The 14,062-nt window shown below is 28.1% G+C and overlaps 3 protein-coding genes across 3 annotated transcripts; 1 reads left to right on the top strand and 2 right to left on the bottom strand.

Annotated features, from left to right (window-relative positions):
- Window positions 1-1,663: 1,663 nt before the first annotated feature.
- On the bottom strand, window positions 1,664-3,833 carry LOC119679159 (nucleolar protein 16). The gene is made up of 3 exons (XM_038091359.1): window positions 3,595-3,833; window positions 3,271-3,528; window positions 1,664-2,002 (listed from the first exon to the last, which is right to left on the bottom strand). Exons 1-3 carry the CDS (start codon window positions 3,690-3,692, stop codon window positions 1,762-1,764), a joined length of 597 nt encoding a protein of 198 aa, XP_037947287.1. The 5' UTR covers window positions 3,693-3,833; the 3' UTR covers window positions 1,664-1,761.
- A 1,033-nt stretch (window positions 3,834-4,866) lies between these two features.
- On the top strand, window positions 4,867-6,424 carry LOC119684471 (cleavage stimulation factor subunit 1). Its single transcript, XM_038098516.1, has 3 exons — window positions 4,867-5,049; window positions 5,103-5,967; window positions 6,032-6,424. Exons 1-3 carry the CDS (start codon window positions 4,985-4,987, stop codon window positions 6,368-6,370), a joined length of 1,269 nt encoding a protein of 422 aa, XP_037954444.1. The 5' UTR covers window positions 4,867-4,984; the 3' UTR covers window positions 6,371-6,424.
- A 2,534-nt stretch (window positions 6,425-8,958) lies between these two features.
- On the bottom strand, window positions 8,959-10,230 carry LOC119675628 (protein tramtrack, alpha isoform-like). The gene has a single exon (XM_038086833.1). The coding sequence runs from the start codon at window positions 10,228-10,230 to the stop codon at window positions 8,959-8,961; it is 1,272 nt and encodes a 423-aa protein (XP_037942761.1).
- Window positions 10,231-14,062: the final 3,832 nt, after the last annotated feature.

The following is a 14,062-nucleotide window of genomic DNA, read 5'->3' as shown; positions in this document are numbered from 1 at the left end:
CGATTCCGATTTCAGCAAAACAGTTTTGCTTTCTGTCCTTTGGTGCTGTGTCGAGGAACGCTTTCATGAAGTTATTTATTTATTAGTTAGTTTTTTAAAAAGAGTATAGTAGCAATAAACATCATTAAAAGACAAAAGGAGAAGGTAATCGAATGTTTGAAATTTTAAAATAAATAACAAATGGTCACATAAGACATAAGTACGGAAAGGTTCCTACAGTATTACTAGTCGCTATTAACTTTTACGGGTAGACTTTAGAACCAAAGCTATGTGTGAGCGCTCATTATACATTGATATCTTCAACTTAGTCATATAAAAAGTTTTGTTTTAAAGATGAATTAACAAAAGGTTAAGACTTTTTAATTTTATAAATTTATATACATTAATAAAATGAACAATATATGCCCTACATTGGTCTGTACAAATGTGAGTCTGTACAAATGTATTTCTTTTAAGACGGTTTCTAGACGTATATGCAAAAAATAGACTGTTCATACAAACTTTACAATTTTTTTTGATTTATAATTATGGAAACCGATTTATTAAGGCAATAAAGAAACCTTCTTTCTGTTGATATCAACTAATGGCGGTTAGCAATTTACTTACTGTCTTAATATTATACATATACTATATATTACATATACATATTGTACACTTCCAGCCATTGTAACTTCTGTAACAATTACACAACATAAAGGTTAGGTTAGGTTCGGAAGGAGCGTGCTGCCAATTGTCAGCACTTCCACTCGGAGGCATATTTTGCCCATTGTGATGCCTTCAAAAAATATTGCCGGGAGAGGTGAGTTGCCAACCTTTATGATCCTTGTTAAACCATTTGGTTTTCCAGATGAAGTTGAGGAGATCCGATAAGTTTACTTTCGTTATCTCGTCCAAGCCAGTGAAAAAGCGATCTCCGAGACATTGAAGTCGCCTTGTTTGAAGTCCTGGACAGAGACATAGGAAGTGGTTGATAGATTCTACCTCATCTTCATCTTAGCAACTCCTGCATAAACCGCTTGTTGGAACTCGCCACCGTTGGAGCATGGGTGCAATGGCACAGTGCCCCGTTAGTACTCCAGTAAGCACACGAACTGCAGGTTTGCTGAAGCCTAAAAGGTTTTTCGTTTTATTTTTGTCCAACCTCGGCCATAAGGTTCTAGCGACCTCACAGTCTTCGCGGTTAGTCCATAAGTTGTTTGTCACCGTGTTGGTGATTTCATCTATTATCCTAAACAGTTCACAAATTGGTGTGTGTATTGTGAGGTCGACTTCTCTTCTATGCATTGCAGAACCTCTTCTGGCCATCTCATCTGCTAGTTCATTCCCTTCGATATTGCTATGCCCAGGAATCCAGCAAAGAGAAACCTTGTGATGTTTTATGCTCATCAGTGAGGCGCGACATTTTAATACAATCTTGGATTTAATTGTTTTAATTGTTTTAATTGTTTTCAAAAATCGTGATATTCGATGGACGAATTGTACTTTGTTGTATAAGGTTAAAAGTGTATATACATATTTTCTCTCTATTGAATTATTATATTTCTTCGAGAATTGTGAAAAGATTTGATTACAGTAGCTGAATAGCGCTAGACAAAAAAGCCGAAAATAACTAATATCATTAATTTATGTTTGTTAAACAATAATTATAACAACATATAAAATATACTTTTATGATAAAATACCAGTATTTACCATTGTATATAGTTTTATTGTTTGCTTAATTAAGATACCTTATTCTACATAACAATCTTTTATAGTAGCTTATCTCCATTCACTATCGGAATCATACTCTGTCCAAGGCAGTTTTTCACCCGGTTTCATATTTTTCTTTTCTAAATATTTGTTAAACTGCTCTGGTATGGACATGAATTTACGTATTTTCATACGAAACTGCTTCCAGGTCCATTGATCATAATTCCGTTTATCAGTAACCATAGCTTTATAGTTAAATTGATATTTATCGAGGAAATAACTGAGTTGGCTTACAACACCTTTTGGTAATCTAAAAAAGAATAATATAATATTAATGGAATAATAGTTAGAGTAACATGATATTTATGGATTTTTTTTCTTTCAACTTAAAACATTGCTCTAGAAAATATTTGTAGAAACTTATTTAATCAAATATAAAAAACATTACATAAGTAAATAACATATGTAACATATGTTAGTGAAAGTAATAATAACATAAATTTAGATTTCATATATTTTATCTCTCTGGTTAGTATAACTGCTCTTGATAATAACACACGTCTCTAATTATACAATATATGTATTACCTTATTATAATTTCATAAGTAGTTTTAAGAAAATTATAAAATTCACTATTATTTTAGTTGGCTAGTTTAATATATTTTCTTCAGTCGTTTTATTTCTATACTTTATTTATTATTTCTATATTTCCAATACTACTTAGGAAAAATATTTTATTGATTAAAAATTGTTAATCTTTTGATTTAGTTGGCAAATAATGTTACAGAAATTTATTGTTCTATATTTAAATTTCAATATTGAAAATAATAATATTTATGGATAATATTGAATAATATTTATTTCTACAGAAATTTTTAAGCCTAGTGTTGGTGATATCGTCATTGCTACCGAAATCTTATTTTTCTGTACTATATATACATTTAACACAAAATGAAATTTACAACAACAAGGATGTTGTCATGTATACTATACTGTTCAACGCATGAACAAAATAGAATAGCTGTAGCTGACGACTCCCATTGTAGTACGTATATATGGAACATAGTACCAAGCGATTCTTAATGTTATTGTAATCATAGTCCGAAGACATTTGATGGGATAGTTCCTGTTGGAAATGGTGAGCAGCGCTTTGGCATCCCAGCTGACGAGTTGCTCAGGGACGTAGATCCCACCGCTCATAGAATAATTGTAGCTTAATTGTGATCAGTGCTACCAAATGTATTTTTTCAAATCCTTTTTTGATATTTGTAACTACTGTAACCTGGGACTGTTGCTTAATCGTATGTTGTGCATGAATTTGCCCACAAAATTGACTGGAGTAGAAAATGCGGTAGTAGTACACCACCCGTTTTAACTTATTTTATGGCCTACAACATAACCATGTATATAAAAAATACATAAACAAGAACTTAAGCCTATTTAATAAATTAAATTTCTTATTTAATTACTTTATAATAAATGCCATTTGTTTATATCGTAGACGGTTGTCATTTAAATTATTTATGTTGGGTATTTCACTGAAGTGAGTGGACATATGAAAACATTACTCAAACTTACCTTAGCAAAGATTCTCCTCGATCTTTGGCTATTTCTTCTAATTTTTCTGCAACATGCCCTCTTCTTGGTTTCATTTTTGGTTTTTCTTCTTCCTCAATTTCTTCTTCCATAAAACCATTAACTATTTTGACAATTTTAAGTCGGTCATTTTTAAAACTGGGTATCGGCACTGTTTTATTTGGATCTGATGATAAACCCATTTCACGAAAATTTTTATTAGGATTTTTTCGATCCTCCCACAACTTTTTTAGCCAAGGACTTTTATAAAATATAAAATTGTAAATATAAACATCGTTGATATCGGAAATCCGGTAATTAACTTACTCTTTTATTTTTCCTGTTGATGTGCGGGTTTTTTTCAGCGTTTTTCTATTAACATTGTAACGATAATGTTTCCTTGCATGATTTTTTTTAATTTTCATGACTGCTTTGTATTTTATTAAATAAAATCTTATAAATCCCACTAACTTACAACTAACAATCTGTTGCCACTTACACGTGCTACAAATGTTTTTCTCTCCATGCTTCTTCTTGACGTGAACAAAACGTATACAATAATATATAAAAATTTTGTCAGAAGTAACATTCACAATAGATGTGATTCATTATGCACCCTACAGGTAGTAAAATTAATTTATATTTTATATCAAACCGTGCATTTAATAGAATTTGATTTGAATAATATTTCATTGTAAATCAATCTGACCTTTCGTGTTTATGTGTCCGTAGTGTTGAAGGTATTTTATATTTAGTATAATTTTTATATGTGATTTTTAAATAAATACAGTACTAGTTGGTTTAACATGTTTACACTTAACTCTTCTCTTATGGCGTTTTCAATTGGAAAATTTGGATTCAATCTAGACTTACTCTAGATCTGTCAAATTTTGTTGCCCAAAAGATCATTTTAGGGTAATCTAATATTTTTGTAGTTGTTTTAGTAAATAAATCAATTGAATTATAATGTTCACACTAACTTCTTTTTTTGTGTAGTTGCATTCAACATTTACAACAACAGATGACAATGCATTTGGAGCTAAATTTGCTATAATTTTGATTTTATTTGTTTTTTCAAAACGACAACTAAATACATAAAAAAACCAAATTGAACACGTGTGAAAACAAATCTCAATTTTTTATCTGTCAAATCATATAAAACAGCTGTTAATTTTAGCATAATTTGCTACTCTGGCAAAATATCTTCTTATTTGGCAGTACTGTCCAGTGAAAACAAACCTTGGCCTTCTGGCAAAATATCTAGAGTTATGAATTAATCTGGAGTGTTATAAATTAATATGAAGTGTTATACATTAATCTCGAGTGCCACACAGATTTTGCAATCGAAAATGAAAATTGCACTAAAAGTGAATCTCGATTAAAAAAGTTGCCCAGATTTACCCAACGAAAACGCCATGTGAAATTGGATTTTAATTTTTTACTTGAATTTTTAATGAGGGGAGTCGAACAAATCACATAATTATAATAAAAATAATTGTAAAAATTTGCCTAATATCACTTTGTTTAATCTTTAATTTTAAGAAATAACTAACAAGTTTATTTTACTTGATTTTATGTAGATTTTTTGAAATGTTCTTATTTTTTGTTTTAACTGCATTTCTCAACTATTGTGAATGCTTCTGTCAGCAGACGCAAAGCGAATTTCATTTACTTTTGTTTATCAATAAAGTTACAAGCCGGTAAAATTTAACTAATAATGGATATTATAGATCCTAGAAATCTTGTTAAAAATCGCGAGATATTGTATCGACTTATTATAAGGTAAGAAAGTATTATTTCAAGTGCTGATCTATTAGAATTCAAACATTTTTTAGTCAACTAATGTATGATGGTTTGGACAAGTTCGCTGTTGAACTTTCAATGTTGGTCAAAGCTGATGAATGTGCACCTAGTGAACGCTTGCTACACGTAATGATAACCGGCATGCTGGCTAAAAGAGAGAAAGAACCAATAGTAAATGACGATGTCGTTATGGGTATTGATTTAGAGTTTGAACCTGAGAGTACAACATTAGCACCAGAACCGGCTTCGTACGAAACAGCATATGTGACTTCCCACAAACAATCTTGTCGCGCTGGCGCTTTCAGCCATGATGGTACATTAGTTGCTACGGGAAGTGTAGATGCCAGCATAAAGATTTTAGATGTGGAACGCATGTTGGCAAAATCTGCACCAGAAGATTTGGAGCCCGGTCGTGAACAACAAGCTCATCCAGTTATACGTACACTCTACGATCACACGGATGAAGTGGCTTTTCTGGAATTTCATCCAACTGAACATATACTTGCGTCGGGGTCACGAGATTGTACTGTTAAATTATTTGATATCGCTAAACCGTCTGTGAAAAAAGCACACAAAGTTTTAACTGACTGTGAGCCGGTGACTTGTCTTTCTTTTCATCCAAACGGCGACTTCATGGTTGTTGGTACTGAACATCAGACCTTACGCATATATGATGTTGAAACATCTAAATGTTATGGTGGCGCTATACCATCGCATCAGCATAAAGCAGCAATTAGATGTGTTAAATTTGCTTCGAAGGCAAAGCTATACGCTAGTGGTAGTGTAGATGGCTGCATTAAAATATGGGATACAGTAAGTGGAAGGTGTGTAAATACTATACTGGATGCTCATGGTGGTGCAGAAATTTGTTCATTACAATTTACACGCAACGGGAAGGTATATATAATATAATTTCTCTAACTTCAAAAAATTTCAAAATATTTTTATTTTTTTTTTACAGTACTTATTATCGTCTGGTAAGGACTCTTTAGTGTATCTGTGGGAACTTTGTACTAGTCGTGCTATACAAACATATACTGGTGCCGGCACTACTGGCAAACAAGAGCATAACACACAGGCAGTATTTAATCATACGGAAGACTATGTTTTGTTCCCAGATGAGGCTACTACATCGCTTTGTTCATGGAATGCACGGAATGGTGCACGTCTGAATCTTATGTCATTGAGCCATAATGGCCCAGTACGTTATATAACACATTCTCCTAATGCGCCAGCATTTCTCACATGTTCAGATGACTATCGTGCACGGTTTTGGTATCGACGTACGCCAAATCAATGATGCTTTACTACTACTATATGCTAATACTTATAATAAACTTATAATTAATAAATAAAATACAAGTTTTTTTTGTAAATTTACGAGTATATTTTTGTATTCAGTATAAATTGCGCGTATGTAGTTTTATTAAAAACAATTAATAATAATTTATTGTATAGCGTAAATATTATTGCTTCAGTTACATATATGAGTTATGCATAATGTATATATATATATAAATATGTATATAAGCACATAAAGGTTTACTTAAATATCAACTTAAATTGCAAAAATTGAGTAGTAATTTTTTTTTTTCAACATAATATCGATGATTTCTATAATATTGCTTAAAACTCACTGGAAGTCCTTTGCGCATTTTGTTGCTAAATCAGTTTTTATAAATTTACATAGAATAATAATTTACTAAATTCAAAATATGAAAGTCTTAATAATATTTTGATACAATAATTTTTAGTATAAATTTTAGTTGTGTTTTAAAGAGTTAATTGCACAATAAATAAAATATGTTAATTTAATTTAATTTAGCTCTAATTTGAGTATTGCTTATATACAAATTGCAATTTGTTTTTAACAATTAAAACTTCCTCTTCAGTTAATAGTAACAGTTAATAGTAAATTAAAAAAATTACTAATTAAATTGTTAAATAAATCACAACTAAAATGGTTCAAATGGATTTTAAACAAAAGAGTGCATTTGTTTAAGGCATTAACTTAGTCTTAGCGTTAAAAGATCATTAAATGAAATTAAGTAGCTTAGAACCTATTAAAATTAAATTGGTTATTATTGCAAAAGTATTGTTAATAAAATATAATGTATAGTCACACACTTCATTGTAATTTACATAGTTAAAATTCCATAAAATGAAACTAAACTAAATAAAATAATAACAGAAATGATATAAGTTTTAAAAATAAAACTTTATATGAAAAGCTGTAGTTCATTTGGAAGCCATAAAAAATTCAAAATAAAATATATAATAAAAATTAGAAGAAAAATTATACAAAAATTTTTTAAGTTGAAAATTTTCACTAGAGTAATTCTTACAGAAACTAGAAAATATCGCGGACTTGAGTATATTTCTCGATTTATTTCTAACAAAGAAATATCGAGTAATATATATTACCTTATTTTATGATATAAAGGTTTTTTTGACTTATACGACAGAAGTGCCAGAAATCATTTCTTGAACTAAACATGAGAAAAAATATATATGTATTTGCAGCACTGACCGAGATTTATGGGCTTATCGATTCTAAGTTCGATCTTCGAAGTTGAAAAAGCTCTGTATATTACTTTTTAAATTGTTACAGGGGTTATGTTAGTCTCTATATATGAAACAATATTTAATACTGAAATATCCCATAGCATTAGCACTCTAACACTCTTCATTGAGAGATGTCCGGGACAACAGTGAAATATATTGAGGGTTTTAAAGGATAACTGCCGATAGGAAATCGGTAATTTTATGGAAAACAAAGTTCTGTTAGAAGTAATTTCTTTGATAGTTTTCAATATTCACTCACTTTGCAAGATGTAATAACTAATTACTTATTTTTATGGACTTTACAGAATCAGTTTTTATATTACATATATTGTTTGAAGCCTTAGAATATCTTTGTGTAAAAAAAATTAGAACCTTAATTTTTTAAAAAAGGGACTTTGAGAATTTAAATTAAGTTTTTCAATTAGAACTTTCAGTTATTATTCAAAATTTGAACAATAACAATAGAAATGGCAGTGTATGGAGTCGAAGGTATATACTTTAAGTTTTCGAAAACTTGATCCAAGTAAATATTTTTATTATATTTTTTTCGAGTACTTCTTCCATTAAAGATATTTATTATGCTTATCATAGAGAATATGTAAAATATTGGTTATTAAATATACTCTTTAAATTAAGTTCATAATCGAAGCAGTGTTTACTTTGATTTCACGTTTGCATTGAAACAAATATATAAACAAGCATCATTTCTAGAGATGCAAGAGGTCTTACATTGAGAGCTGTCTCAGCTCCATTGAGTTCAAAATTTATAAACGTGTGACACTTTCTTGTCTCATATTTTTATATCCAATGTGTGCCCTAACTGCTGTTCTTCTGATCATGATGTAGCCTATATATTTTTATGCCCATATTTACACAATCATTTGAGTCCTACTAATCTATGGTTCCGTAATAATGCAGTGGAATTATCTATATAGTTCTGTAAGAGTACACTAATGTTTTATAATTACTTGTTAAATTTTTATATAATTTTAAATGCTATAAGGTTTGGTAGAATTTTTTTTTTTTTTTTAAATACTGGACTGGCTTAGGATTAAAGATTAAATAAAAATTAAAATTCTATAATAATAACTAAAAAGGAAATTGGACGGATTAAGCTTAAAGTACTTGGACTTAATTATAAAGGTTAGCTAGTTATTATAATATAAAATATAAGTCCTACACTAGTATTTAAATACTCTTATTGTATATCTAAACATAATTCACGTAATTTAATCTCGTTGTGCATTATTTGTGTTAAAAAATTAAGTAAATTGTGCATTCAAAATTCTAGAGCAGTGCCATATTTTCGACTTTTCTCTATTTTTACTTGACTTCTTCTAGCCTTTGTGTGGTTTCCATTTCAGCTTTAGGTGGTGGAGACGGTGAAGGTGAAATAACAATCTCATTCTTTATTATAATATCATTTTGTAATTTCAGTAAAGCCACTCCAGGTTTAGGTGACAATGGTGAGTTTTGTTGTGTCAAATTAATGCCCATATATTCATCTGTCGTAGCTTCATTTAAGATGTGTGCTTGTTGTTGCTGTCCAACTGTTTGTGGCGGATAAACTGTTGGATGAGTTTCATTAGCAGCGGCTGTTATCAAATAATTGAGTGGATTAAAATTACTGTTATCCTTTGTTGTATAACTCTCATGTGTCATCTTCATATGATTCTTCATTTTATCTGGTCGTGAGAATTCCTTACCACATAGCGGGCAAGGAAAAACTTTACGATGTTTCCCTTCATGATAGAGGAAAGCATGCCGTTGAAAACTATATTTATTTTTGAAAGTCTTCTGCACATTTTCCTTAGCGCATTCTGTACACTGATAAACACCTTCACTGATGCTGGCATAACGAAATAGATCTAAGCCACGCACCGACATCTCAGTCAAGTGTTCTGCTTGATCATCTAAGCTAGATTGTGCCTTACGGCGTATGCGCCTTCTTTGTATCGGTCTTGTTGGTGTATTCGTGGTCTGCTTCTCTAATGTGCTTTCATTTATACTCAGGAGATTGCTGTCGTTAGCACCATTTTCATGTAGCTTATAATCCAGGCCTGCATTTTCATCTGCAAGTATCAGTTCTGGTTCAGACTTATCGTTTGACTCCAAAGTCAAATCCAAATTATTCACCACAAGTTCGTCTTCTAGCTGCTGTTGTTGGGTCAATTGTTGTTGTTGTTGGAAAAAATCATTACTTGATTTCATCATTGGATTCGTTGCTAAATGCAACAAGAATTGTTGGTGCAGATTATTAGCTGTTGGTGGTTGTATTGTATTGGGTGCTTGTCTTTCAGCTACGCTGGCTAAGGATTGCAGGGCTGAGCATGCGTCATTGTTGCTCATATTTTCTAAACCGTTTCCACCTAGTTTGTTATTATTTCCCATTGTTGTTGTATCTACATCTTTAGGTCCAGCGCGTAGTTGTTGTTTAAGTAGCGAATTTGTGTTTATTGTGATTTGTGAACTTTGCTTATGCGTATTACGTATTCTTAGTCCTAGGGCTGTGGGCAATTGTGGAGCTGTGTCAGTTATATCAATTATCGGGTTTTGTTGTTGTGACTGATTATGTTGTGTTGTTACTGGAGTCATAGTTATTTTTTGACCAGTTGCATGTCCTTTTGATAAGCCGAACAGTATTTGTGACAACTCGGGAGAATTGTTAACCAATTGGACTGAAATGAAAAAAAATATATATATGAAAGCATTACATATATAGAAATAAGACATTGTATTTTAATTTAGTATAAGTTATTCAAAATCATTTAATTGGTACAAGCCCTATCGAAAACCGAAAGCATCATCTCATCATAATAATTCGGTAATAATTAATTATACCAGAAGAGAGGGACAACGAAAAAATTATTTTCCTATAATAAAGAGATAAAAAATCCTGCAACTAAACTATATTTGAACATTTCTATAATATACTTGTAAAACTTTTTATACTGTAGTACTGCCTTCTTTTATAATTCTTTATAGTTTACCGAGCCAGGTTCAGAAGCTTTGGTCAAGTATTAAAATTCTATTTCAAGAGGGACGGAGCTACGTTAGGCTGATTGAAGCGGGATTAATATGATACAACCAACTTTAGTAAGGTTATATAGTATTTCCAAATTTGAGACCTTCCATAAGAAATTCGACTCAAGATTAATTTTACGAAAAGTGTCCACGCTAGTTTAATCTAAATGTTTAATTTATTTTATTGTAGAAGATATAACGTTGATATTAACGTATATATAAATTGTTAAATTGGATAGGCTAGTTTTGTAAAATTCAATATTAGCTATGATTCCCTATCCATAATTTAGAGGTACAAAAACTTTTGTGCAAGGTATATACTACACAAAAAAAATTGTGTAGTATAGCGTTAATTTGGAAGTAAACTTTTTGAGACTAAATAGACTCTTAAGTAGGGTATAGCCCAAAAATGTGGAAAAATGAGTGCATATTTGTTACAAAATATGCGCCTAAAATACTAACTAGGGAAGTGCTGGGGAATTAAAATGAAATAAAATGGGTTGTTCATGTAGCACGACAAAAAATCCAATTGGTGAATACACCAAAGTACGATCTAGCGTTTCTGATCCCTTAATTTGATAAAGTGAGAGATCATTAAAAACGAGTTGACATCATTGTCTAAAAAAAGTCATAATGAAACCGTCGGAACTAGAGAATTGTTGTAAAGTATGCTTAAATTATATATGCTTCCCGTTTATTAAGATCTAAACTTAATTTATGCTATTGTTTTTTATATTTTTATTTACCAATGAAAAATTATATTTACAAATAATTTTAAAACATCACCGTAGCCATAAATTTACTTCGGTATGTTTATATAATTATAGTATTTTAAACATTCTTTATCTTATATACATATATACATAAGATAATATACATTTGTATAAATACAGTCCTTCGATTAGTTTCAGAGGACTTCAGCCCCCCACGCGATTATGTTTAATAATAGTTAAAGCTACATTTCTGTGTGCTTTAAATAATTTTATAGATGTCATGGTCTCCAACAAGACCTATAGTCCATATCAGTTTGAAGAATTTTATAATAATAGAATTAAAAAAATGCATTCTTTTAGTTTTTATATATATGGTGTGTGTATTACATTATTTTTTTATTTTTTAAATTACATTAATATTAATAATTATTAATATATATATATAATCAAAAATATTGCATTAGAACTTTATGAACCAATATTTTAATTTTTATCCCATTAAACACGATTTTAAAACTAACTCAAAAATTCTTTTTAATGTATAATGTAGTTTTCTTGCTGCTATGTGTAAAATAATTGCATCAATTTTATACATAATATTATTTATAATTATAAAAACAAACAACTATATATGAAAGTTTCAAACAATAAATATAATAATTTATAGAGAAACATTTTATTTTGATATAATATTTTGATTCATATTTTTACGCTTTAAAAATTTGTTTTTGGTTTTATAAATTTTTTTTGCATATTTCAGAGAAAAAGAAAAATAAATCTCGAATGAATAAAATAATATAAAAACCATAAAAATAAAATAATAAAAAATTATAAAATAAAACAATATAAAACATAAAAATAGAGTATATATGAAAAAAATATAAAAAGAATGAATATAAAAAATAAATATATAAAAAATATATATAATATAAATAGAAAAAAAAAATATATATATGAAAATAAATAGATATAAAGAATTTAAAGAAAATATTTTTAAAAATATGTATGAAATTAAATATGTATGTAAATTATATAAATATATAAATTACATACATATAAATTACATATATATAAATATGTAAATTAAAATTAAAAAGATAATTCCAAACAAAAGCTTTTTAAATAATATTTAGCACTCATTAATTATGTTATAAAGTTTGAAAATGATAAATAAAATAAGTTCAAGTAAAAATTGTGGCAAAATATATATTATATTATTAACAGAAATAGTTATATATAATATTTTCTATATTTATTTACAGAAAATATTTGAAATATATATACTACTAAACTTGGAAGCAAAATTAATAAATTAAATGTAATGAACATTAAATAAGAAATGTTAAATACAGTTTTTGGATATTTATGTTGAAAAATATACGCATATACATATTTATAGATATATATATACATATATACAGTAATTTTTTTATTTAATTATGACTCAATTTATTTTTCTTAACATTACAATCCATATATCTTATAACATTTCTTTTTTTGGACATATTTTAATTTTCTTTAAATATTTAAAAATGTTTTTGTTCTACAAACTTTTTTGTCACAACAACTTTAAGCTACCGATATATTTGCAATTTAAGCTGTTTTTACTTGAACTTTATTTTTTATAACATATATTTTTAATTATTTATATAACAGAAAATGTTGCATATATATTATAGCCAATACAATTTTAATAATAATTTATATAATAATTATATATATATATAATTAATATAACAGTTATACACATATAACTAATATAAAAATTACATATGATTATAGTATTAAAATAATAATTATATGTGTTATTATTAAATAATAATTACTATGACAATCATATATAAAAATATATTTAATTATATGAGTATTATAATAATTACAAATACATTTAATTAATATAATAATTGTATGCAAATAATTAATATAACAATTACAAAATAATATATAACAAAAATTACACAAAAAATTAGTACTTTATTTAATAGCCACAATTAAATAACAATTAATATTTCAAACATTTTTTTTTAATAAAAATTTAAACCAAAAACTATTTTTAATTGCGTAAAAATATTTATACAAGTGTTACATATTAGTAAAAACTGAATGGGTGAACATATCAGTTTTTTTTAAAAATTTAATTTTAAAATAATTAATTCTTCCTGCTTATACTTTTTCTTTTGTAAAGAAAGCAAAGTAAAAAATATATGTAGAGATATTCATATAAACGTATTTAGATATATATAGAATGTGTACAAGAGCAAATGTTTATAAATTAAATCAACTATATACTAAATTGCACTAGCTACCACTACAAAAATATTAATTTAAATATAATATTAATAATAATAAACAATTTTTATAAACAATGACAAAGTCTGTATTTCATTTGTATGCAAAAACAAAACAAAAAAAAATAATAATAATAAATTAATTATTATTGTGTGAGTGAAGATTTTTATTTAGTTTTTTCTTCTATTACAAATTTGACTTTACATTTTGGAGATCGTGTTGAAAAACAAGGCTAAAACTACATATACATATATGTTTTTCTTTCCGTAATTTAAATTCATATTAAGAAAATATATAAATAAGGCCTCGATTTGTAAAGAATAGATTAAACGCTTTAAGCGTAAAAAATATTTCTTTCGTACATTCGTACATATGTATAAACTGTATATAAAAGTGCACTT

This window comes from Teleopsis dalmanni, chromosome 2 (assembly GCF_002237135.1).
Source record: "Teleopsis dalmanni isolate 2A chromosome 2, ASM223713v2, whole genome shotgun sequence".
NCBI classification, from domain to species: domain Eukaryota; kingdom Metazoa; phylum Arthropoda; class Insecta; order Diptera; family Diopsidae; genus Teleopsis; species Teleopsis dalmanni.
The sequence above is the reverse complement of the archived record's forward strand: the minus strand, read 5'-3'. Positions and strand labels throughout refer to the sequence as shown.